At 36.4% G+C, this 26,532-nt stretch overlaps 1 protein-coding gene across 20 annotated transcripts in view; it reads left to right on the forward strand.

Annotated features, from left to right (window-relative positions):
• CCDC150 (coiled-coil domain containing 150) overlaps positions 1-26,532 on the forward strand; it is a 150,476-nt gene that overhangs the window by 104,632 nt on the left and 19,312 nt on the right. For all 20 annotated transcript variants that reach the window (XM_072612744.1, XM_072612747.1, XM_072612740.1 and 17 more), the window contains one exon: positions 25,203-25,329. In XM_072612744.1, coding sequence (XP_072468845.1) covers positions 25,203-25,329 — 127 coding nt within the window. The remainder of the gene's footprint in view (positions 1-25,202; positions 25,330-26,532) is intronic.

Genomic DNA, 26,532 nt, shown 5'->3' on the forward strand with positions numbered 1-26,532 from the left:
AGTTGGTATTTCCAGTGAAATTATATTCTTCTATTTTTTCATTCTTTTAATTTTGTTTGATTAATTCTTGGTGTGTCACAGAGACATTAGCTTCCACTTGCCCATTTCTCATTTTTAAAGAATTATTTTCCTCAGTTTTTATACCTACTTTTCCATTTAGCCAATTCTACTTTTTAAGCAGTTGCTTTTTTTTTTGAAGCTGTTGACTCTTTTTTCATAATTCTCTTGTATCATTCTCATTTCGTTTCCTAGTTTTTCTTCTAACTCCTTTATTTGATTTTCAAGCTCCTTTTTTTAGCTCTTCCATGAGTTCTTTCTGGACTTGAGGCCACTTCCCATTTTTCTTTGGGGCTTTGCCTATTGGTGTTTTGACATTGTTGCCCTCTTCTGAGTTTGTGTCTTGATCTTCCCTGTCATCATAATAATTAATTTTCTGTGGCCAGATTCTCTTTTTGTTGTTTTTTTTTTGCTCATCTTTTCTGGCCTTTTCCCTCACTTTTAAATTTGAGCTCTGCTTCTAAGATGGAAGGGGCATTGTCCCAAGCTTCTTGTGCAAGGGTGATGCACTTGTACCTGGTGTTGCACTGCTGTAGCCCTGACGTCTGCACTGAGGGGGTAGGAAGGGGAGGACTGGTGCTGCTGGAGGCATTAGGAGTTTAGAAGCTTACCTGGTGCTGAGCTGGTTCCCAGTGCTGATTTCTGGTGTATGCTGAGGCCTGTGAAGTGGCCCTGCATTGGCATCTGCCTATTTGTCTGGGACTGTGCTGAAGCACATGGTGCTGGCAGCTGCCTTTTCACCTCAACATGCTGGGTTGGTGGGGAGGAGGCAGTCCTGGTGTGGGTACCTACCCATTTGCTTAGATACCTGTGGGGTCCCTGCATTGGTGTCTACCTATTTCCCAGGTGCTACGCTGAAACACTTGGTGGTCTAGCTGCTGACAGGTGCTTATTTGCTGGTGGTATGCTGAAGCACGTGGCACTTCCCAAAGCTAACATCTTCTCATTCCCCTGGCTATGCTGAGGCACATGAGGAGTCCTAGTGTTTGCTTTTATCTGTTTCACCACATTCAGGTTAGAATCTCCTGCTGGTTTGCTTTAGGACTTGCTGCTCGCTTACTTGGATACTTCTTGTCTTTAACTCCTTTCCTGAGACAGACTTTTCCTGCCAATCTTCCAAGTTTCTTGGGCTAAAAGATTGTTTACCCCATCTTTTTGCTGGTTCTGCTGCTCCAGGATTCACTTTGGGGTGCTGTTTTATGTTTATTTGGAAGTGAGTATGAATGAGTTACTGAGATTTCCTGCTTACTCCACCATCTTGGCTCCCAGAAGTCAAAACACTAAATATAAGAGAATAATAGCAAGTAGTGACCTGTCCCAGGGTCATTTCTTTCTAAACTTAATAGAATAGGATGAGATTAATGATAGTGAGGACAACGATGATGATAACTAACATGTACATAATATTCTCATTTGATCTTCACAGCAGCCTCCTTCATTAGGAACTACAAATATTATTATATTTATCTTATAGATCAGGAACCTGAGGCTCATACACATTAAATTGTTCTCCCAGGAAAATTCCCAGTCTAGCAACCAGCTAAAAAGAAGAGGCAGGTTTTGAACCAATCACACTTTCTTGAGTTTTCTTTGAAAAAATAGTAGAAGTACCTCAGTTCAAGAAACATTCAAGAAACAATTCAAGAAACCCTCTTGGTGAAGCAGTATGTTGAGTGTTAGAACAAAACATGAAACAGAAAGATTCCTAAGATGTTGAAGGAAATCCCAATGTGTCTCAAGGTGGAAGATTAGAAAAATATAACAGAGAGGGGAAACAGTAGAAAAAGAACTTTTAGAGCAGAATAGTAGGTATGAAACTCTTCCTATTAAGGAGAAAGCTGTGTTTTGCTCAGAAGGAAACAACTTCTTGTCCTGAAAGGAATGTAGGAATTAAGAAAAAGAACATCCAATACAGCATCCTGAGGAAGGAGGAAAAATAATAGCACTTACATAGCACTAAGATTTGCGAAGTTTATATACATTATCTCATTTGATCCTCACAACAACTCTGTAAAATGTAATTATCCTTATTTTATAAATGTACAAAATTAGGAACAAGGAAACTGAAAGATTAAGTGACATGTCCAGGGTCATATACCTAGTAAATGTCCAAGGCAGAATTCGAGCTCAGGTCTTCATGACTCTAAGCCCAGTCCTATATCCAGTATGCCATCTAGCTAAATAACAATACTGACTCCATGCTGAGGCATCTTTTTTTTTACCATAGGACCATAGATCTAGAGCCTTAGATACCATCTGGTCCTAGTGTTTTTAACCTTTTTATGTCATGTATCCCTTTGTTAGATGAAGCCTATGGGCTTCACAGCATTCTTTTCAAAGGCATGAAAAAAATATGGGAATATGAAGGAGACAGATTAGGTTAAATTGCAGTCATTGAAGTATTTAAAGAACAAATTCATGGACCCCATTTTAAGAACCCTCAGTATAGTCTAATTCCTTCGTTCTATAATTGAGAAAATTGAAGTCTACCTAGAGAGTTTTAGTGACTTGCCCAAAATACAAAGTTGCAGTACTGAGATTCAAACCAAAGTCTTATGATACCAAATTCATCCCTCTTTCCTATTGCACGTATCTAGGAGGTAAGGAAGAATATCCTAAATTATTAAGTTGTTAGTCAGTGTCAGTTTCTTAAGATTAATGTGGGAATATGTTTCACTACTAGAAGAAATCTAGAGATCATTACTATGTATTAATTATTCCTTGATAAGGAATTGAAGACCTTAAGGTCATAGGTGGTTTCATCACTATAGTTGCATTAAGTATGGCAAATGTAGGAAATAAACCTCTGGTGGAGAAAAAGGTATATAAGGATGAGATCTGTATTTCCAGACCCTGGTTTAAAATCTAGAAATAATAGGCCTTTTAAAAAATGTTTTATTTATTTTTAATATTCTTTTTTTAAATTTCAGCTTCTAAATTCTCTCCATCCCCTATCCTTTCTCTATCCACTGAGAAGGCAAGCAATATAATATCAATTACAAATGTGAAATAATGTCAAACATATTTCCATATTAACCATGTCATAAAAAAAGCAAAGAAAATACAGAAAGTGAGAAATTATATTTCAGTTTGTACTCTAAGTTCCATCAGTTCTGTCTTGTGTTGTGGATAGCATTTTTCATCATGAGTCCTTCAGAATTATCTTGAATAATTTTGTTGATCAGAGTAGCTAAGTCTTTTACAGTTGATCATCATTACAATATTGCTGCTATTGTGTACAGTGATCTCCTGGTTCTGCTCACTTTACTCTGCATCAGTTCATATAGGTCTTCCAAGGTTTTTCTGAAACCATCCCTCTCTTCATTTCTTATAGCACAATAGTATTCCTTCACAAATATATATAATTTGTTCAACTATTCCCTAGCTGATGAGCATCCCTTCAATTTCCAATGCTTTGCCACCACAGAAAGAGCTGCTATAAATATTTTTGTATATATAAGTTCTTTTCCTTTTTCTTTGATCTCCTTGGGATACAGAACTAGCACTGGTATTACTGGGTCAAAGATTATGCATAGTTTTATAGCTCTTTGAGCATAGTTCCAAATTATTCTCCAAAATGTTTAGACCAGGTTGGAATACTTCTAATTGCCCTAATAATGATAAAGTTCTTCAGAGCTACGTGTATTATCTTCCCACATAGGAATGTAAACAGTTTAACCTTATTGAGTCCCTTTTGATTTCTCTTTTTATGTTTACCTTTTTGTGCTTCTCTTGAGTCTTGTGTTTGAATGCCATATTTTCTATTCAGTTAGGATCTTTTCATCAGGAACACTTGAAAGTCCTCTGTTTCATTAAATATAAATTTTTTCCACTGATGGGTAATATTCAGTTTTCCTAGATAGGTTGGTACTTTTTTATTGTGATCCTAACTCCTTTGTCTTCTTGAATATTGTGTTTAAAACCTTCTCTCTGCTCCTTTAACATGGAAGTTACTAAATTTTGTGTGGTGATGAGTATGGCTCCATGATATTTGAATTTTCTTTCTGGCTGTTTGCAATATTTTCTCCTTGACTTGAAAGCTCTGGAATTAGGCTATAATATTCCTTGGAGTTTTCACTTTGGAGGTAATCAGTGGATTTTTTCAATTTCTATTTTGCCTTTTGGCTCTAGGATAACAGGAAAATTTTCCTTGATAATTTATTCAAATATAATGCCTAGGCTTTTTCTTTGATCATGGTTTTCAGGTAGTCCAATAGTTCTTAAATGATCTCTCCTCAATCTATTTTCCAGGTCAGTTGTTTTTCCAATGAGATATTTCATGTTTTCTTTTATTTCTTCATTATTTTGACTTTGTTTTATTGTTTTTTGATGTCTCATGAAGTCATTAGCTTCCACTTGCCCAATTCTAATTTTTATGGAATTGTTTTCTTCAGTGACAGTTTGTACATCTTTTTCCATTTGCCCAATTCTTTCTCAAGAGTTCTTTTCTTCAGTGAATTTTTATACTTCCTTTTCCATTTGTCCAGTTCTGTTTTTTAAGGAGTTCTTTTCTTTACTGACACTTTGTGTCTCATTTACCATTAGGCCAGTTTTGTTTTAAAATATTATTTTCTTCTTTGAGGCTTTGCTTGTAGCGTTTTTACACTGTTGTCTTCTTAGTTTGTGTTTAGTGTGAGTGTGAGTTTGGTCTTTCCCACTATTGTAATAGAGAGCAGTATTACCAGAGAAGATAACTAGGCAAAACAGGGCCAGTGTCAGAGACAAAGAGCCAGTGGGAGTCTGTCCTGGAAGCTTAAAATGTCCTGGTTTGATTTGCACATTATCTTTCTCATATGGGATTGTTGAGCACATTTTTTTCTCTTTTATGGATCACATATGAATTTTTAGGGAAAGCATACACATGTGAAAAGAGGGGAGTTTTCCTTATTTATATTTCTATATGTCTTAATGAAATATTTTTGCTTTAAGAAAAGAAACATAATAGATAAAAAGGAGGGTCAGACATTGTGTGCTAATTAGATATTCATATGAAGAAATAAAAAATTTGAAGATATCAAGCATGAGAGGAAGCATTTGGGTGAAGATCACTGAAGGGAAAAACAGAAGCAATATTTTTGGTGTGCCTTATAGTACAACTCATCAAAAGAAAGACATTAACAAGTTTGAAAAACTTCAGAAACTGGACATCAAGACGTAATAACACAATGACTGGGGTATTTTAAGAGACATCCAGGCTTACTATCCAAAATTCTGCTGGAGTTCTTTCTGCTAGGAATAGAATAACCAATAAATTCTTCAGATTTGAAGGATGTGACAAGAGAAACTGTTGTCCTGGATCTGATCCTTACCAACAAAGAGAAACTAATTGCTAGGGTAAAAATGACCACTCCATCTTAAAATTCATAGTAGAAAAGGAAAGGAAAACCAGGTGTAGTCCCCTATGCAGCCTGAATTTGAGGGAAATGGATTTCAAATAATATATAAAAAGATAGGAGCTCAAGCCTCATGTTCAACAGAGGAAGTCATCCTAGAAAGAATGAAAAACTTATAAGAATTAAATTCCTAAGAGACAAATGGAAATTATTTCAGTGAAGAAGAAAAGGAGTTTCCTAAAGAAACTAATATAAATGTACAATGAATATCAACCAACATGGATTTTAAAAATACATCTATAGGAGATTAAACAAGAAAAAGATGGAGTAAAATGAAGAATGAATTTTTTTTAAAGCATAGAACAGTCATGTCAGAATAATGTAAAAAGTGTTGAATTTAATAATGAGCTGAATCTGACTATTAATGCTAAAGACAATAAAAGGTCTTTTTTAAAAAAACTACTTTAGAGTGGAGGCAAAACTAGGAGTGCAAAGAAAAGGCAGGAACTCACCTGAACTCTCCCAAATTCCCCCCAAACAGTTTTAATATAACACTTCTCAAATTCTGGAGTGGCAGAACAAAAGGTCTAAGTGAAACAATTTTCCACCCCAAGACAATTTAGAAAGTAGGCAGGAAAGGTCTGTGTCACCAGGGTGGTAGTCAGACCTGGAGTGCAGTGCAATATAGGCCAAGCTCCAGCAAGCCAGTGGCAGGCCTTGAAAGCAGCTGTTTGAGTAGCAGCAACAGGTTCTGGAATTCTCAGTCCATAGATAGTAAGGGGGTAAGAAAACTAATCAGAAAGAGATTACATGAGTCCCTTTGGAAACACTAGTATATGGTTGCATTTCCCATACAAAATTCCTAGGTCACAATCCCAGGGCAAGGAGGATGACTAGCACACTAGCATTTGCTGCCACAGGGGAGCAAGTGTCCTAGTCACAGTTCTAAGGTAGAGAAGAGTACTTGTGGTCACTCACAGAACAGAACATAGGCCAGTAAAGCAATGACCACCCTGCTCCTTAGATTGCACCACCGTGGAAGAACTGAAAAGTCACAGACCCCCAGGACTAGCTTTGAAAACAGCAACATGAAAAACCTGAAACTTGGAACAGTGTTATCTCCACCCCAGAGTCAGAGCCTAACTTTAACATAAAGTCAAAAGTCATTAAATTAGACTGAAAAAATTAACAAACAACAACAAAAGAATCTGATCATAGAAAGTTACTGTGGAGATAGGAAAGGTAAAGGCACAAATTCAGAAGAGGACAACTAAGTCATTTACATTTACATGCAAAGCTTCAGAGAAAAATATAAATTGATACAAGCCCAAAATGAATTCTTAGAAGAGCTCAAAAAGGATTTTCAAAATCAAGTAAGAGAAATAGAGGAAAAACTTGGTAAAAAAAAATGAAACAATGCAGGAAAATTATAAAAAGAGAGTCAACAGCTTGGTAAAAGAGGTACAAAGAAATACTGAAGAAAATAACACCTTAAAAACAGAACTGAACAAATGGTAAAGAAAATACAAAAATTTGTCAAAGAGAGAACTTCTTAGAAAGAAGAATCGAGCAAATGGAAAAAGATGTACAAAATGTCACTGAAGAAAATAATTTCATAAAAATTAGAATTGGAGAAGCGGAAGCTAATGACTCTATGAGACATTAAGAAACAATGAAACAAAGTCAAAAGAATGAAAAAGTAGAAGAAAACGTGAACTATCTTATTGGAAAAACAACTGGCCTGGAAAATAGATCAAGGAGAGATCATTTAAGAATTTCTGGACTTCCTGAAAGCCATGACCAAAGAAAGAGCCTAGACATCATATTTTAAGAAATCATCAAGGAAAATTTTCCTGCTATCCTAAAACCAAATGATAAAATAGAAATTGAAAGAATTTGCTGATCACCTCCTGAAAGCTATCCTAAAATGAAAATTCCAAGGAATGATATAGCCAAATTCCAGAGCTTTCAGGTCAAGGAGAAAATATTGCAACCAGCCAGAAAGAATTCAAGTATTATGGAGCCACTGCCAGGATAACACAAGATTTGGCAGCTTCTACATTAAGGGACTTCAGGGTTTGGAATATAATATTCTAAAAGGCAAAGGAACTAGAGGAGAATTGAGTATAATCCTTCAGTGGAAAAAAAATGGATATTTAATGAAATAGAGGACTTTTAAGCCTTCCTGATGAAAAGATCAGAACTGAATAGAAAATCTGGCTTTCAAATATAAGACTTGAGGATAAAAATGTGAACATGAAAGAGACATCAATAAGAGATTCAATAAGGTTAAACTGTTTACATTTCTATATGGGAAGATAATACTTGTAATTCCTAACAACTTTATAATTATTTATTAGAAGGAGTGTACATAGACAGAAGGCATGGGTGAGTTCACCACAATGGGATGATTTCAAAAAAAAAAATTAAAATCAAAGGGCAATAAAGAGGGATCCACTGGGAGAAGGGGGAAAGGGAAGGTAAAATGGGGAAATTTTCCCCCACAAAAGTGGTATAAAAGGAAGAGCTTTTACAGTGGAGGGGGAAATGGGCAATGGTAGGCAGTGCTTGAGCCTTACTCTCGTCAAAATTGACTCACAAAAAGAATAACATATAAACTCAGTTGGGTATAGAAGTCTTTCTTACCTTGCAGTAAAGTAGAAGGAGAAGGAGATGGGAGGTTGCTGATAGAAAAGAGGAGGATAAAGCAAGGCAGTGGTCAGAAGCAAAACAGACATTTGAGGAAGGATAGGTTAAAGAGAGAGAGAGAAAAAAGGATAAAAGGGGAAAATAGGATGGAGGGAAATACACAGATACTAATCATAATGGAATGGAATGGGATAGAATGGAATCCATAAAATGCAAGCAAGTAGCAGGATGAATTTCAAAACCAGAATCCAACAATATTTTGTTTACAAGAAATACATCTGAAACAGAAACACACAAAGTAAAAATAAGGGGCTAGAGCAGCATATTATATTTCAGCTGAAGTAACAGAAAAAAACAGGGGTAGCAATCATGATCTCAGACAAAGCAAAGGCAAAAGTAGATCTAATTAAAAGAGATAAGCAAGGAAACTACATTATGCTGAAAGGTACCTTAGACAATGAAGTAATATCAATGGTACATATATGCACCAAATGATATAGCATTCAGATTCTTAAAAGTTAAATGAATTACAGAAGAAATTAGACAGTAAAATTATACTAGTAAGGACCTCAACTTTCCCCTCTCAGAAGTAGATAAATCTAACCAAAAAATAAACAAGAAAGAAGTTAAGGAGGTAAATAAAACTCTAGATAAGGTAGATATGATAGATCTCTGGAGAAAATTCAATGGGAATAGAAAGGAATATACCTTTTTCTCAGCGGCACATGGCACATATATAAAAACTGGCCATGTTCTAAGGGCATAAAAACCTCTCAGTCCAGTGCAGAAAGGCAGAGAGAGTCAATGCATCCTTCTCAGATCACAATGTAATAAAAATAATGTGCAATAAAAGGCCATGGAAAGATAGACCAATATTAATTGGAAATTAAATAATCTAATCCTAAAGAATGAGTGGATTAAACAACAAATCACAGAAACAATCAACCACTTCATTCAAGAAAATGACAATAATGAGACAACATACCAGATCTTATGGGGTACTACAAAAGCAGTTCTTAGGGGAAGTTTTATATCTTTGAATGCCTACATAAATAAAATAAAGAAGAGATCAATGACTTGGGCATGCAGCTGAAAAAGCTAGAAAAAGAACAAATTGAAAATTCCCAAGTAAATACCAAATTAGAAATACTGAAAACCAAAGGACAGATTAATAAAATTGAAATTAAGAAAACTATTGAACTAATAAGCAAAACTAAGAGTTGGTTTTATGAAAAAAACAATAAAATTGATAAATCTTTGGTCAATTTGATTTAAAAAAAGAAAGAAGAAAACCAAGTTATCAATATCAAAAATGAAAAGGGTGAACTAACCTCGAATGAGGAAGAAATTAAAATAATAATTAGAAATTACTTTGCCCAACTATATGCCCATAAATTTGACAATCTAAATGAGGTGGATGGTTATTTTAAACAATACAAATTGCCCATATTAACAGAAGAGGAAGTTGAATACTTAAATAACACCGTCTCATAAAAAGAAATTGAACAAGCCATCAATAAACTCCCTAGTAAAAAATCTCCAGGGCCAGATGGATTTACAAGTTATGCAAATATTTTAAATAAAATACTAGCAAGGAGATTACAGCAATATATCACAAAGATCATACACTGTGACTAGGTGGGATTTATGCCAAGAATACAGGGCTGGTTCAATATTAAGAAAGCTATGACCATAATTGATCAGATCAATAACAAAAACAACAGCAGTCATATGATTATCTCAATAGATGAAGAAAAAGCTTTTGATAAAATTTAACACTCTTTCCTATTAAAAATACCAGAAATCATAAGAATAAATGGACCTTTCCTTAAAATAATAAGTAGTATCTATGCAAAACCATCAATAAACATTATCTGTAATGGGGATAAGCCAGAAGTCTTTAGAGTAAGATCAAGGTTGAGGCAAGAATGCCCATTATCACCACTATTATTTAATCTTGTACTAGAAATGTTAGCTTTATCAATAAAAAAAGAAAGAGAACTTGAAGGAATTAGAATAGACAATGAGGAAATAAAATTATCACTTCTGCAGACGATATGATGGTATACTTAAAAAAATCCTAGAGAATCAAGTACAAAATTATTTGAAATAATTAACATTAACAACCTCAATAAAGTTGCAGGATATAAAATAAACCCACATAAATTATCAGCATTTCTATATATTACAAAGAAAGTTCAACAAGAAGAGATAGAAAGAGAGAAATTCCATTTAAAATAAACATAGACAATATAAAACATTAGGTAGTCTACCTGCCAAAACAAATTCAGAACTATATGAATACAGTTACAAAACACTGCTTGTGGGTAAGTTGAGCCAGTATAATAAAGATGACAGTTCTATTTAAATTGATTTACTTTTTCAATGGCATTCCAATCAAACTACCAACAAATATTTTATAAAGTTAGAAAAAACAAAATTTATCTGGAAGAAAAAAAGGTTAAGAATATCAAAAGAATCAATTTTTAAAAAGTAAAAGAAAGTGACCTAGTAGTACCAGATCTCAAACTGTATTTCAAAATAGTAATCACCCAAACAGTCTGGTACTAGCTAAGAAATTGAGTGATGGAGCAGTGGAATAGATTAGGTACATAATACATAGTATAGTAAAACAAAACACAACAAAACATAGTAATCTCTAGTGTTTAATAAATGCAAAGATCCAAGCTTTTGAATCAAGAACTCACTGTTAGACAAAAATTGCAGAGAAAACTGGAAAGCAGTTTGGCAGAAACTAGTTATAGACTAACATCTCACTATATATCAAGATAAGGTCAAAATGGGCACATGAATTAGACATAAAGAGGGATATATCAATATCAAATCAAAGGAGCATGGAATAGTTTACTTGTCATATCTATGGATAAGGGAGGAATTCAAGATCAAACAAGAGATAGCATTTGTTGTTCTTCATTTGTTCAATTATTTCTGACTCTTCATAACCTCATGGACCATAACACACCACGCCCCTCTATCCTCTGCTTTTGAGTCCTTTCTCCTCCTTACGTGACCAAAGTATTTAAGCTTCACCTGCAGTGTTTGTCTTTCTAGTGAGTCGTCTGAGTTAATTACTTTAGGTATTGACTGATTTGATGTCCCTACTGTACGAGGGACTCTATAGTCTTCTCTAGCACCACAGTTTAAAAGCATCAATAACATCAGTTCTATAGCACTCAGCCTTCCTTATAGTCCAGCACTTACAACCAAACATTGCTGCTGGAACAACTGTAGTTTTGATCATATGAACCTTTGTCAACAAAGTGATGTCTACTTTTGCTGTCCAGATTTGCCATAACTTTCCTTCCAAAGGACAACCATTTTTTAATTTCATAGCTGCAGTCACCATCTGCAATGATCTTTGAGGCCAAGGATATAAAATCTGACACTGCTTCCATTTTTTCTCTTTCTGTTTGTCAGGGAGTGATGAGACCAGTTGCCATGATCTCACCTTTTTTAACGTTATGCTTCAATTCAGCTTTTACACTTGTCTTTCACCCTCATTAAGAGGCTTCTTAATTCTTCACTTTCTGCCATCAGGGTGATATCTGCATATTTAAGAGTGTTGCTTTTTCCCCAGCAACCTTAATGCTGGCTTTTAATTTGTCCAACCTCATATTTCACATGATATATTCTGCATATAAGTTAAATTAATAAGGTGACAATAGATAGCTTTGTTGTGCTCCTTTTCCAATCTTAAACCAGTCAGTGTTCTATGCTCAGTTCTAACTGTTTTGCAATCCAGTGGACAGTGCTGACCTCACAGGATATAAAAATGGATAATTTTGATTACATTGAATTAAAAAGGTTTTGCAAAAAACCAATGCAGCCAATATTAATAAAATTGGGAGCAAAATTTTTTATGAGTTTTTCTAATAAAGGGCTCATTTCTGGAACATATAGAGCACTGAGTCAAATTTGTAAGAATAGATTTCATTCCCCAATGGATAAGTGGTCAAAGGATAAAAACAGGCATTTTTCAGAAGAAATCAAAGCTATCAATAATCATGTGGGAAAATGCTCTAAATCACTATTAATTAAAGAAATACTCATTAAAACAATTCTGAGGTACCACTTCACACCTATCAGATTGGTTAATATGACAGAAAATTTAAATGACAAATGTTGGAGAGAATGTGGAAAAATTGGGACACCAGTGCATTGTTGATGGAATTATGATCTGATCCATCCATTCTGGAGAACAATTTGAAACTATGCCTATGGGACTATTTAGCTGTACATAGGCTTTGACCCAACATTACCACTACTAGGTCTGTATCTCAAAGAGATCAAAGAAAAAGGAAAAAGGCCTACTTATACAAAAAATATTTACAGCTCTTTTTGTGGCAGCAAAGAACTGGAAATTTAAGGGATGCCCATCAATTCGGGAAGTGACTGAACAAGTTGTGGTATATGATTGTGATGAAATACTAATAAGAAATGAAGATCAAGATGCTCTCAGAAAAACCTGAGAAGACTTACATGAATTAATGAGAAATTAAGGGACCAGAATCAATACACAGTAGCAGAAATATTGTAAAGATGATCAACTGTGAATGATTTAACTGTTCTTTGAAATATAATGATCCAAAACAGTTCCAAAGGACTTATGATGGAAAATGTCATTAACCTCCAGAAAAAGAACTGACAAAATCCAAATGAAGATTGAAGCATCTTTTGTTACTTCATTTTCCTTGGAGGTTTTTCTTTGTTTTCTTTTGCAACATGGCTAATATGGAATATGTTTTGCATGACTGGGCATGTATTATCTATAATAAGTTGCTTGCCTTTCTGAGAAGGGGGTAAGGATGGGAGGGAGGGAGAGAGTCTAGAATTCAAAAATTTTAAATAATGTTAAAGATAGTTTTTACATGTAATTGAGAAAAAATTAAATTAAAAAAAATCTATTTGGGGCACATAAGGAAGGTCAAAGAAGAGAAAGGATCATGTTCCTGATGGCTGGGACAATAGCCAACAACTAAGAAGAAACAGAATCATTGAGCTTTTTTTTTGTTTGTCTTTTTGGCTAAGGAGAGCAATCTATTGCCTGACAGAGTATGATCAGAAAAGAGAAATGGTTAACAGAAAATAGAAATACAAGATGAGTGAGATGATAAGAGAACATCTAAATGCCCTCAAAGACTTCAGACCAACAGGCCCCCACGCACTACACCTCTGAGCACTAAGAGAACTGATAGCTAAGATGGCTAAGTCACTGTCCATGATCTTTGAGCACTTTTAGAGTATGAGGATAGCCACAGGACTGAAGACAAAAAAATTTTAATTTTATTTTCAAAAATTGAAGAGGGAAGATAATATAGACTGTAGATCGGTGCACTTGATTATAATTCTTTCTAAATTTCTTCAGTATTTTTAAGGAATGCATGAGTGGTTTTGTTTGTTTGTTTGAGGGAGCAGTTGGCCATTAGGAAAGCAGTGATCATTAAAAGGCAGCATGGCTTCATTTAGAACAGGATATGGCAAAATAACATAATTTTTCTTCCCAGCTTTGCCTCTGGTTTTATGGACTTTGACACCATGCCTCAGAGCCTAAGGTCTCCTCATCCTGGAACGTCCACAATCCCTGTGACCTTTTCTACCTTGAACATCCTTCCATCATGCCGTCCCCCTTCTTGCACTGGTGAAATTCTCTCACAGCTTCCATTTTGAGAAGAGACCCAAACTGGACAGTCTTCATTTCCCTGTCTGCTTTGCTTCTGACCTCTACAACATGCCCTTGTAGAGGGACCTCATCTCCTTAGCTCCCCCACACCCCTGCTATTCAGCTCCCCCATTAAGGTCAGAGCTTCTGTCTTTCTTTTTTCTTGTATTTATATCTCTAGCACTTAGCACAATACCAGGTATATAGTAAGCTTAATAAATACTTGTTACCTTTCCTTTCCTTTTTTTGATAGGATCATTAGATTAGTAAATCAAAGGAATGTTTTAGGCATAGTAGTATATCTAAATTTCAGCATATCATTTGATAAAGTCTCTCATGGTATCCTTGTGATCAAATATAGCTAAAAAATAATATAGTTAGATGGACTAGAACTGATTAAATTACTTTTCCCTAGAAAATTCATTAATAGATTAATATTAATTTGAGGAAGGTCTCTCTAATAGTGACCAAGTGATCAATGTTTAACCTTGTATTTTTCAACACTTTTCATCCATGATATAAATTAAGATATAAATGGCGTGCTTGTCAAATTTTCAGATAATTCAAAGCTTTTAGGCGAAAGAAACAACCTTCAAATATCTGGACAAGTAGAATAATGAGTTGAATTTATAAGATTAAATTTAATAAGTGTAAATGTAAAATCCCATACTTGGGTTCATAAAATCAATTTTACAAATACAAGACTGGGGAAACATGTCTAGACAATAGTTCATCTGGAAAAAATCTGAAAATTTTTATGCAGTTTAAGTTCAATATAATAAACTGTAGTAGAGCAATGAGAAAACAGGGAATAGAATTTTTGCATTCACTAAAGGGTACAGTTCTAACAGTTCTCAAGGGGAAAAAAATATAAGTTATTATCAAACCATTTTAAAAAATGTTTCAAATCACTAATAATAAGAGAAATGCAAATTAAAACAACTCTGAGATTCCCAAGATGACAAAGAAGATGACAAGTGTTGGGGGGACTGAGGAAGGACAAACAAATTAATGAGCTATTAGTGGAGCTAATTCCCTGTCCAGTCAGTTCATTTCCATTCTGGAAAACGTTTTTGAACTATACCCAAAAAGCTGTTAAATTATAACTTTCTTCTGGTGATACAGCTATTAGACATATACCCTAAAGATATCAAAGGAAAAATAGAAGCACCTATATGTACAAAAATATTTATAGAAGTAATTTTTTGTAGCCAAGAACTTAAAATGTGTATCATCAGTTGGGGAATGGTTGAACAAATTGTGGTATGTGAATTTTATGACATGTTATTGTGCCATAAAATGTGTATGGCTAAGTTTGTGTTTAATTTTTCTGGTGCATGATTTTTAAATTTTCAAAAGAGGCAATCTTCATAGAATTTTGGTGTTCTATGTACATTTCTGGGTGCAATTCTTTAGGAATTACACCCTGGAGTGCATCCAGACAACGGTGACCCAGACCATACCACATGCAGAACAGTAAACGACACAGTAGTTGGAATGGAAAACATAGGCCTTAGGGGAAACATGGTAGCTGTCTTCTAGTAGTTGGAAAGTGGTGGAGGTGGGGAAAAAGAGTTAGGCTTGTGATTGACCCCAGAGGGCAAAAGTAGAAGTAATGATTGGAAGCTGCTACAAAGGGGACTTACGCATGATACAAGAAAAAACTTTGTAAAAGAAAAAAAGTAAAATGAAAGTTTTTTGAAGTAGTGATCTCCCCTTCACTTGTGGTCTTCAAACAAAGACTGGATAGCCACTTGTTAGGAAAAATTGTGGAGGGGATTCTTCTTCAGACATCATTTGGACTAGGTGGACTTTGAATTTTATTCCAACCCTAAGAATGTTTGACTTAAGCTATAACATATGTGTGTGTTCGCCCTTCATTACCGAAGAAGACCATGCCATCAGAGAAATAATGACATGACTTGCACTTGACTTTGTTTTTGAGTGAGGGAGGACTGTGCAGGTTACCAGCCTCACTTCTCCTCCAGAGCCATCTGAATCCAGTGACCAGATATTCATCAGGATGACTGGAGATGACCCAGGATGAGGCAATTGGGGTTAAGTGACTTGCCCAAAATCACACAGCTAGTGACTGTCAGGTGTCTGAGGTGAGATTTGAACTCAGGTCCTCCTGACTCCTGAACTGGTGCTCTATCCACTGCACCAACTAGGTGCCTCAAGTTATAATGTAGAATTTCAGGAATTAGCCAGCAGGTAAGGGAGCTTTTTTAGGGCAGACGTATACTTAAGCTTGCCCCTACGAGGAGAGAAGTAGAGACACATACTAAGAGAACAAAAGGAAGAGAAAAAGACTTGGGGAGAAAGGAAAGAAGAAAAAGCAAAGAGAAACAAAATTTGGGAGGTCACATAAATCATAGCCATTGTGATGAGAGGAAAGACCACCAAACAGCAAAATGTATCATTGAAGAGCATTTGGTGGGAATATTTATAGGAAAAAGGTGAAATCCCAGTCTTCTTTACCTAATCGGTGTCCTTAAGGGATTGGTAATGGGCCCTCTTTCTTCTCCCTCTATATTACTTCACTTGATGATCTCATTAGATGGATTTAATTACCATCTCCCAGATCTACCAATCCCACCTCCATATTCTCTGCTGACTTCCAGTGTTGTATTTCCAACTGCCTTTTAGTTGATTATCTAGCAGATATCTTAAACTCACTGTCTAAAACAGGACTCATTATTTTTCTCCCTAAATCTTCCTCCTGTCCATCTTCCCTATTACTATAGAGGACAACACCATCCAGTCCCTGAGACTTACGACCTAGGTGTCATCCTTGACTCTTCACTATCCTTGACCGCCCCCCCCCAATCCAATTTGTTGCCAAAGACTGTTTATTTCATCTTTACGACATCTCTCAAATAACATCCCTTTTTTCCTCTGACATTGCCGCTACTCTAGAACAGGCCCTCCTCACTTCATCCCTTAATTTAATACAAGAAGTTGCTAGTGGGTCTACCTGCCTCAAGTCTTCCCGTACTCCATTCTTCATTCTCCCCTTCCTCTAGTCATCCATTCAAGTGTTTTTTTCTAAAGTGAAGGTCTGATCATGTCACACAAACCCCTCTCAATAAACTCAAGGGGCTCAAAGTATGACCTTGTGTGGGATGGCTCAGGTCCCTACATAAATCAACTACTCAGAGGCCTCTCAAAGTGATGACAGAAAAGTGATTTATTCGATTCTTGAGAAGCAGGGCTCACCTGTAGGAGTAGGAAAGCCGAAGACAAAGAAAGGGGCAGTGATTTATATAGACCCTAATGCAAGTCCCTCCCCCGCCACTGACCATTATCCTCATTAGCTGAGAATATGGTCTTACATTCTAGACACGAAATCTAACCAATCCCTTTTGAAATGAAGACATCGAGGAATTATGTAAGTTTTGTCCAATCATTGAGACCCTAATACACTACACAGTTTTATATCCTTATATGGAACTATTCTATCCTAAAAATATTGTAACCTTGAGCCTTTAGGCCTTACCTCACCCCTGGGAGAAAAATTACAATCTGAGGAGTCTTCACTAAGTCTATCCCACTCAATCCCTCCTCTTATTTATCAACCTGAAGACTTCTCACGGATGTTTCAACCAAAGTTCTGTAACATGATCTCACACTGTCTATTAATCTCCTCATCCCAATCAGGATCATTCCTGTCTCTTGTCTCCACAGGTGCCCAACCTTCCTTCTTTAATATCATCAGTCGAATGGCTCCTTCAGTCCTTTCTCCTACTCCAGCAAGTTTTAGTAAAGAATTTCTAACTATTTTAGTAATTAGTGAAATCAAACAAGATAAACAAATAGGAAGTAATACAATGCCACTAATTGCTATAAGGCCAAACCACAGTAACCTCTTCCACCAGCTCCCCTCAAACCAGGACCACCAGGATGTATTGAAAGTGGAGCCCCAAGTTTGTGTGGGAACATGAGCAACTTTCCTGATATTCTTGGTGATCTCTTTCACTATCCTTCCATTATCATCAATTTTTAAGCAACATGTAGATAAACTGAGTTTCCCACAAACTCCTCCTTCTTCTGCAAGTAAATAATCTATGTTGCAGTACTGCTTCCCTAGTTTGTGTGGCTTGATCAGCCAATAAGTCCAAAGCCTTTGCTGCTTGATTGGTTATAATTTCAACTACTGCTTGGAGTCTGATTAGTCTGTTTAATAGATATATAGGGGTTCTATAACCCCAGCTCCCATCTTGAGCCCAAGTTGTAGGCCATACTCTCTGATTATCCTCTCAGGAGGCCAAGTATCACCCCACCCATTTGCATTTCCAGTCTGAGTGAGGGAGGTGTCGATGTTCCTCTTTCTTTTTGCTAGATCATCATATAGAAGGACCCCTAGATGCTGTTTCCCTGATTCAGGCAAGAAAAAGAATTTAGGTCTCACCAATCCAATGTAACAAACACCTCTCCAGTTTAGCGGAAGGTGAGTATAGGCTGTCTGTCCACATATCCAATAGTGCCCTCTCATAGCAGGATTTTCCTCTAGAAACAGTCTTACTCTATAATCCACAGCCGGAAAGTACTTCACATCATCCGGGCCTAATGGTGCCCCTTTCATGATCTCTGACTTACCCTTCCATAGTTGTTGCTTCCTCTTCCATATACAATGTTGATAATTCTCCCCAGTTCTATTGATTACACTCCAGAAAGTATCAAACATCATCCTATGTGTTCCATTCTCCCACTTCCATACCCATTCTTTATATTCTGTGTTATTCTTAATACTATTCATATATATATATATATATCTCCACAGATAGTCATGGTCATGACACCCTTCACATGGTTTTCTGGGATCAGAGGGGTTGTAAAACTTATACCTACAACCTCTGTGATATTCCCCTTTTGTTCTCTCTCTTCATATGAAGAGGGTGGGAAAAATGAATGGGTACAGGGAATCACCCTACCATCTGAACAGGTAATACCGTTCTGATCCCATCTGTTTGCATACTGGGCACAATCAGTATGAGCCAGTGTTTCTGGCCTTTGTGTGAATGTCCATTTACAATTACTTTCTCCCAGCCATGTCTCCTGCAATTCAGGTCCTGTTTGGTTTAAACAATGTTCATCTGGAACTGATTCAGACAAAGACCATTGGTGTTTCTCTTGGCTTGTCCAGAATCTTGTTCTGTCATGTACTACAGATCTATTACTTAAAATCCATACTGGACTCAGCGGTACTGCTACCCATGGCCATTGGCTTAACTGCTGAGGTCCTCCCACAAATCCAACAGTCGGATACCTCAAAGGTGTCCACAATGGTCTGAATTAGGGCCGGGAAACTATTTTCAAGAGTGGGGTTGATAACTGGGGCCTGGTGTCCCAGCAGTGGGAACAGGATCATGCCTAAAAGGGACATTCCCAGGGTATTACATTTTGGTTGCATTGTTCCCACGGTTTGTCAAGTCCACACAGTCTTAATAGAAGAGTCCTGTTTAGATATTGTGATTAATGGCTTAGGACAATTGCTGAACAGAGAATCCTGTTAAGAACAAACAATAATAATCCTAGTATAGTTCCCCAAATAACAAAACTTATAATGAATATATATATATATATACCTCATTGGCTATCCCTTTCCAAATTCTGTGTGTTCTCACACACGCTTCAAATGGAGCTTTTAAATACTGACAAAGTGTGTCTCCAAGCATGAAGCTTGAGAGTTTAATAACTAATAGCAATAATTATAAATGAAAGTAAACAACTTTAAAATTTTTAAATGCAATAACCTTCCATAACTTTGTCTACTGGCTTCCCAATCATGCTAAACATTTTCTGAATTGGGATGGGGGAATAGATAGTTCAAGGTTCAATCTTACCCATATTCCTCCCCTCCTCTTATTTATTCCTTTTTCCATACCTAAATCCAATCAATAAATACCTCTTCACATTCTTTCCCTTATGAATCCTTCCCTTCATCTGTCTTCCTTTTTTTTTTTATGAATATGGGAAGGAAGAAAAGTTGACTGACACATTAGCAAATTACAGGGGGCAGTCCCGTTGTCATAAGTACAGATAACAGAGATTTAAATTAATGAACTGTCCATTTAGAGGTTCCATCTCATACAGCAGTCTGGGGAAAAATATCATCTTATGCAGTTTTCTGATCTGGATGCTCCTTCAAACAGTCTTCAGCACAGCATCTCAGCATCTTCTTCTCTTCATCTTCTTGTAGAAATCCAGATGTCCACTCTCCTACAAAACTGAACTTAATACCATCTTAGATTACCATTCCTATCACTCTTGCAAAAATCACAATTGAAACTTTGACAAATTGTCATTTTTTTTAAAAGAAAAGAAAATTCACATTAAAATGCAGCTTCTACATTTCACAGTAAGTCATTATTCATTCCCTCATTAGGAAGATGAGATTTCACTAAGGAGTCAATACCAGGCTCCAGTACTTATATAAATACAAGAAATAATCATTTTTAACACAGTGCATATCACATCATAAAACAATTCCAACTTCTGATCATGTGATGCTTCTTTTAAAGCATTTACAATATAGTCCACAAACCATTTTTCATTTAACATTAACCAACTAAGACAAAATAATAACTGTGCATGCTAGTCTCACAAGCCCTTGACCTAATCATCTCCACACTATTACTAAGAATTAGAGGACCCTAACTTATTGTTGTTGGTCTAAAGTCCTAAACCTCTTAGCTCAGTTTTAGACTTAACCTCAGATGTTCCCCTACCAACAATCTATTATTCAACAGATCTGGTATTATTACTTACAAAACTTCTGATTTTAGGAATTTGCCACTAAGAGTAGGGACACTGGAGGGAAACAACATCTCCCTTACTTCATGTCAGTTCCAGGCAGGAGTAGATTGTCAACTGGCATTCAGCCAGGCTTAAAGTCTACCAGGTGTCAGTGGGGAAATTGAGTCAGGAGAATCCTACCTCAGCCCAGACTGAACAGTCGCTCTCCCGACCTTCCCATGAGATCACCTTTTTGCAGTTCATACCAGCCTCTCACAGGCTTACTGGCATCATGGATCAGTGGCTCAGACCACCTCTCTTGCTATCCACACCTGGAGTTAGACTCAGAAGAACAGTTAGTTAATAGTCCCACAAAAATCTTAAAATAGCAAGCTCCAATAATCAGTTTCAGACATGACTAATTTCACATTGGCCAAGGAACATCTTTTGAAGCAGGTCTTAAGTAGCCTACATGCCTTTCTATACATGTTCTAGTTCCTGATTGAATAACAATCATAAGTCATTGCTCTAATAGATTTATATCTGTTTCCCAAACTACTTTATCCCTTTCTAACCCTGCTCAATCTAAAAGAATGAGCTACACATGTGATAAGTTCAGACATTAACTTGAATTTTTATGTTCATGTAATGAATTAAAATCAAAACAATCATTTAACTTTCAATGCCAAATATTACCAGAGGCTACCTACCTCTAAGAAAATTAGACTGAAATTCTTTCCCCAAACTGAAGATGCCTCTGATTTAGTCTCAGTAATTAATTCAGTCAATTGTTTTAATACTAATTGCTTTTACATCATTTTGTAACCTGTAAAGATCTTATTCCAAGTTGGGACCTTTGTCCATTACCCCAAAAGAGTTTTAGTCTCATTTGTCTAAAGGCCCTGGAAAACTTCACCTTAAAAACTCCTTGGTTTTTGTTTTTTTTTTCCACATGAACCGGCTCTCCTAAGATCCACTCTATCACTATGCCCAAGTCTGTTCTACTTCCCACTCTTAATTCTATCAGTCCAAATCTCCAGTTTACTGGCCACTCCCATCAAGACCATTCCTGGAGCTCCCAGACCACCTGGGCCCCTCCCCCCTTTTTGTTTTGTAAGGGATTCCTTTCCTTGAATCCCCCTGTAAATAAAATACAATTACAATTAATTTTGAATCCCAGTCTTGTTCTATGTAACAATGATACAATATCTACTTATTCCCATTAGATTTAGAAAGATTGTTCCCAGGGATTTTATCTTACATCTTCGATCTTAAATTTGCCCTAAAGAGCCAATCACTGAAGATCATTTCTTGTACATTTTCAAATTCTCACCAAAGCAAGTTCTATATACAATCTCCTCAGCTGCTGGGGCTGTACTTGTTACTAGCCTGAGGACTGCTTCTTTCCCCATATATACACACAGTGTACCAGCTTTAGGTTTTAGCATTAGAATTACAAATGGCAAACATAATTTTCATAAGTGATAACAAATTGTTTTAGCTATGAACCCAAACAATAAATTTCAGATGACACCAATTGCATTTTCATATCCTATTAGAGAAACTAAATTCTTCCCACTTTTGCAACTTACAAATACAAATTGGATAGGTAGGCCTTCCAAAAACCCATACGAAAGATTTTACAAAGTATTTCTTAATACAACAAATATTTCCTCTCTTATGTACAGTTTGCAATTTATCACAATCCCCTTGAAACTAATTGACAGAAATCACAAGAAAAGACCTAAACCCAAAGCCTTTTCACATTTGCCCATAAACTTTCTTTTACAAAAATAACTTTAGAGTAAATGCTTGATTCATGGCAAAAACAATTTTAGCTAAAATTTCCTTTTCAACAACAGAAATAAACTTTTAACATAATACCTGCTCAGATGAAACAGGCTTGAAAATCACACCTATATATATATATACATGTACATTTTTAAAGCGTTCTCATTTTCTTAATAAGAATGCTACAACAAGGAAACTCTTATAAAAAAAATTCATAACAGCTCTTTTTGACCAATTCATTAATTAACTTAACAATGCAATTTCTAATACAATATTTAGATAGATTACCTAAAAATTTAAACTTATTTAAGTTCACTTAAAACTTAAAAGAAGCCATTAACCTATTCAGCTCTTTTTTTTATAACCAAATGTAAGTTTCAAATTATCAAATTTCTATTACATCTTTTTAAAACCCCAATCTATATGTAATAAATTACAAAATTTAAAATCGTGTAACAGTTACATTAGATTAATGTTGCATCTAACAAATACCTATCCTTTTGTTAATGGATCTAACATTTTTGGCAGAAATGCTCCTGGGTGTCTCTGCCCTCCTCTTATTTGTGCCAGGATTCCCAAGGCCACCCCTTTCTGGCCCTCCCACTCTGTAAAGAAAAAGAAAAACCTAAACCTATTATCTTTTTACTTTAAATACATTGTCTGGCATCAAATATATTGATCTAATTAAACCTAAATCCAAAACTCTCAGCTCTAAGTTGCTTGCTTGAGATTTTTTACTTTCTAATCTTCTGCTTACTTCCACCAAACTTTAATAAATTCTAACCTATCTGAAACATTAAATTAAGAATGACATATTTCACCTATTCACAATTCCAAATACAACCAGAATGAATTCACTTAACTTTCTGTTATTTCCCATTACACTAAAATTTCTTCTTTTGGGTGAGGCAGGAAATGGTTAATTGGTTGCTAGCATGCCTCTTAGGTCTGAGGGAGAAAGAATTTTTTTTTTTTCCTTTCTCTCCCTCCTTGTCCCTCCGCCCCTCTGAAACTAATTTGGAGGGGTTGAAGAAAGGGAGTAACAGGAATTTCAAGGACAGTTCAGCTCAGCCTTTCTGCTCCTGCTGGCTGGCTGGCTGGCTAAATTTACAACCTTATCAGATAAAAACAGAGACACACAGACTTTCATTCACACAGAAATACCAACACAACATATACAGACAAAACATTTAACAGAATAGAATAGTACATATAGGTTTAAATTTTTGGCAAACCCAATCCTCGGAGGAACCATATTTGGGCCAGATTGTGCCTCCTCCTCCAATGTCTTTTCACCCCATATGAAACAACAATACTTAATCATCTTCTACATTCTTTTCTCTATAATTTTGGTAATTCATGCCAATTTTGTAATCGGTTTCCCAAGGGACTATTTACCGGTATTTCTTCCTGACTCCACTCCAAAGCTCTATTCTTGGACCACTTTTGTCTCATTTTGGTCTAGGGTTGTCACCAACACCTCCGAGTCTGAGACTCAACGAATTATGCTAGCTCCCTTGCTAGCTTCTCTTGCCAGCTCTCAGGTGAGGGTCGCCCGTCACCAGCAGTCACCCAGCAAACGTTTTTTGGGGGGCCCTTCACCCTGGGGTCCCGCAGTCCACTAATTTGGTTGGGAGTCGTCACCTTCTCCCTGAATCTATCTAAGACTCAACGAATTGACCCCCAGGCCCCACCCCGCGCTTACCGCTGGGTCATATATGCGTACAAGTTGCCTGACTGCAAACTTCAACACCAACCAGTTGGCATTTTTACACACTTCACAGCTTCGGAGTCTTTGGAGTCCCTATCTCTATTCTTTTCTGTCTTCACTGAGTTCCTCTGCTTCGGGTCGTTACCTTGCAGAGAGGGAGGCCCAGCAGCCCTTTTCAAGGACGATAGGGAAATCTCCCCACGGGCGCCCAGTCTTTGAACTGAGCTGTCAGCCATCTCTCAGAAAGGTCACAGATCCTGGGCGAAGCCCCCAAACTGTGTGGGATGGCTCAGGTCCCTACATAAATCAATTACTCAGAGGCCTCTCAAAGTGATGACAGAAAAGTGATTTATTCGATTCTCGAGAAGCAGGGCTCACCTGTAGGAGTAAGAAAGCCGAAGACAAAGAACAGGACAGTGATTTATATAGACCCTAACGCAAGTCCCTCCTCCCCCCACTGACCATTATCCTCATTAGCTGAGAATATGGTCTTACATTCTAGACACGAAATCTAACCAATCCATTTTGAAATGAAGACATCGAGGAATTACGTAAGTTTTGTCCAATCATTGAGACCCTAATACACTACACAGTTTTATATCCTTATATGGAACTATTCTATTCTAAAAATATTGTAACCTTGAGCCTTTAGGCCTTACCTCACCCCTGGGAGAAGAATTACAATCTGAGGAGTCTTCACTAAGTCTATCCCACTCAACCTCCAGGATCAAATGCAAAATACTCTTTCTGTCATTTAGAGCCCTTCCTAAACTAGCCCCTTCCCATCTTCCAGTCTTCTTCCCTTTCACAGATTCATTTTAGAAGTGTTGTCATTTGGAAGAGGGATTAGATGTGTTCTTCTTGGGCCCAAAGGGCAGAACTGGAATAGGGAGAAGTGTCACAGAGTCTGATATAAGGAGAAAATTCCTAAAATTAAAGAATCATGAACTAGAATAGGCTGCCTCAGAAAAGACTGGGGTCCCCATCACTGGAGACTTTCAAGTGGAAACTACATGACCACTTGGGGGAGAGTCGTTAGGGGCATGGGGTAAGTGACCTTTAAGCTCCCCTCTACTTCTGAGATTCTTTGATTTTTGTATTTGTTTTAGAGTTGGAATTCTGTTCCCATAATCTTTCTGAAAGTAGGTATTGTTCACTTTTATATGAAGTTTCCTTTTATAAACTTAACTAAGATTAATTTCTAAATATGATTCATAATCCTTCCTCCATTCAAAATAAATAGGGAACAGGTAGCTGAGGAATCCAAAATGCAAGCTGAGATGAATGCTGAACATATAGATTCTTTGAGAAAACAGTTTCATTCTGAAAGAGAGACTGCCAGGAAAGCTGCACAACGGGAAACAAATGAGGTATGTGAGATTATGAAAAACTGTTGTCACTCTGTCTGTCTCTTTCCCTTCTTTCTCCTTCCCTCCCCATGAATCCTTCAAAAAGAGACAAGCTGAAGAGTTTTGAATCTAGTAGTTTCTTTAGCTTCCCATCTTTTCACTACTCTAGTCTTCTTTTCCAGGCAGACCAGATGTGGTAAGCAAACTCACTGTTGCTCATAAGATGGCAGTAGGTACTACACTAAAGAAAACAAGTGAATATGCCTAATGCTAATAAAGAACTACCAATATGCAAACATTTTTCCTATTCCATTGGTTATCAAGCATGATAAATAACAAGACTTTCTGTTTACATATAGGAAATTACCTTTCTAATTAGTTTAATTAAACCAGCATTTATCAAGCACTTAATTTATGTGCAACAATTTCCCCCTTCACACTCCAACCAGTCAATGCTTCTGGAGTCTACCTTTATCAATTTGGTCTAGAGCAATTGTTACATTTCTGGTCATCAGTCAAGCAGTTTCTAGGGCTGTTGAGGACAAGACCCTTTTTGAAATTTTCTTTTTGTTTTAAAATTAACATAGTAAGTTCTGATTCAATACTTACTGATTAATTGAATACATCAAAGGGACTCTTAAAAAGCAAAATTCTAAAGGACTTGCTTAGAAAAGTAATAAAGTGATGAAAAGATTCAAAGTAAGGTAAATGTTTTTATTTGCCATTGTGCTAAATGCATTAATCCAAAATTATAATGGTACTCCTCAATTAGATCCACAACTGCTAAAAATAGATTGACCTAACAAGCCACAAAGAAAGACAAAATAAAAAAATGCCAGTTGTCTGAATTATGACATGCAACTAAATGGGCAGCCCTTTGAGTTAGTTCAACTTCATATGTGTGTGTGTGTGTGTGTGCGTGCATGTGTGTGTGTGTGTGTGTGTGTGTGTGCTGGGCAAAATTGCTTATAAGCTGGGCCAAGAATTAAATAGGAGAAAGCAGATGGGTTTGATTGTATTTGGAAAATTGCATAGAGATTCTGGCAATGCTATATGGCTACAAATAATGGACTATTGCACTTGCACAAAAACGAACATTTTGAGAGATCCAAAGGACAATGGAAAGATTCATGGTGGGCATAATTAGACATGATACGTTAATGCTAATATTAACCTCAGATATTATCCTGCCACCTAGTACATTGCTTTACCAATGATGAAATC

This window comes from Notamacropus eugenii, chromosome 5, assembly GCF_028372415.1.
Source record: "Notamacropus eugenii isolate mMacEug1 chromosome 5, mMacEug1.pri_v2, whole genome shotgun sequence".
Lineage (NCBI taxonomy): Eukaryota > Metazoa > Chordata > Mammalia > Diprotodontia > Macropodidae > Notamacropus > Notamacropus eugenii.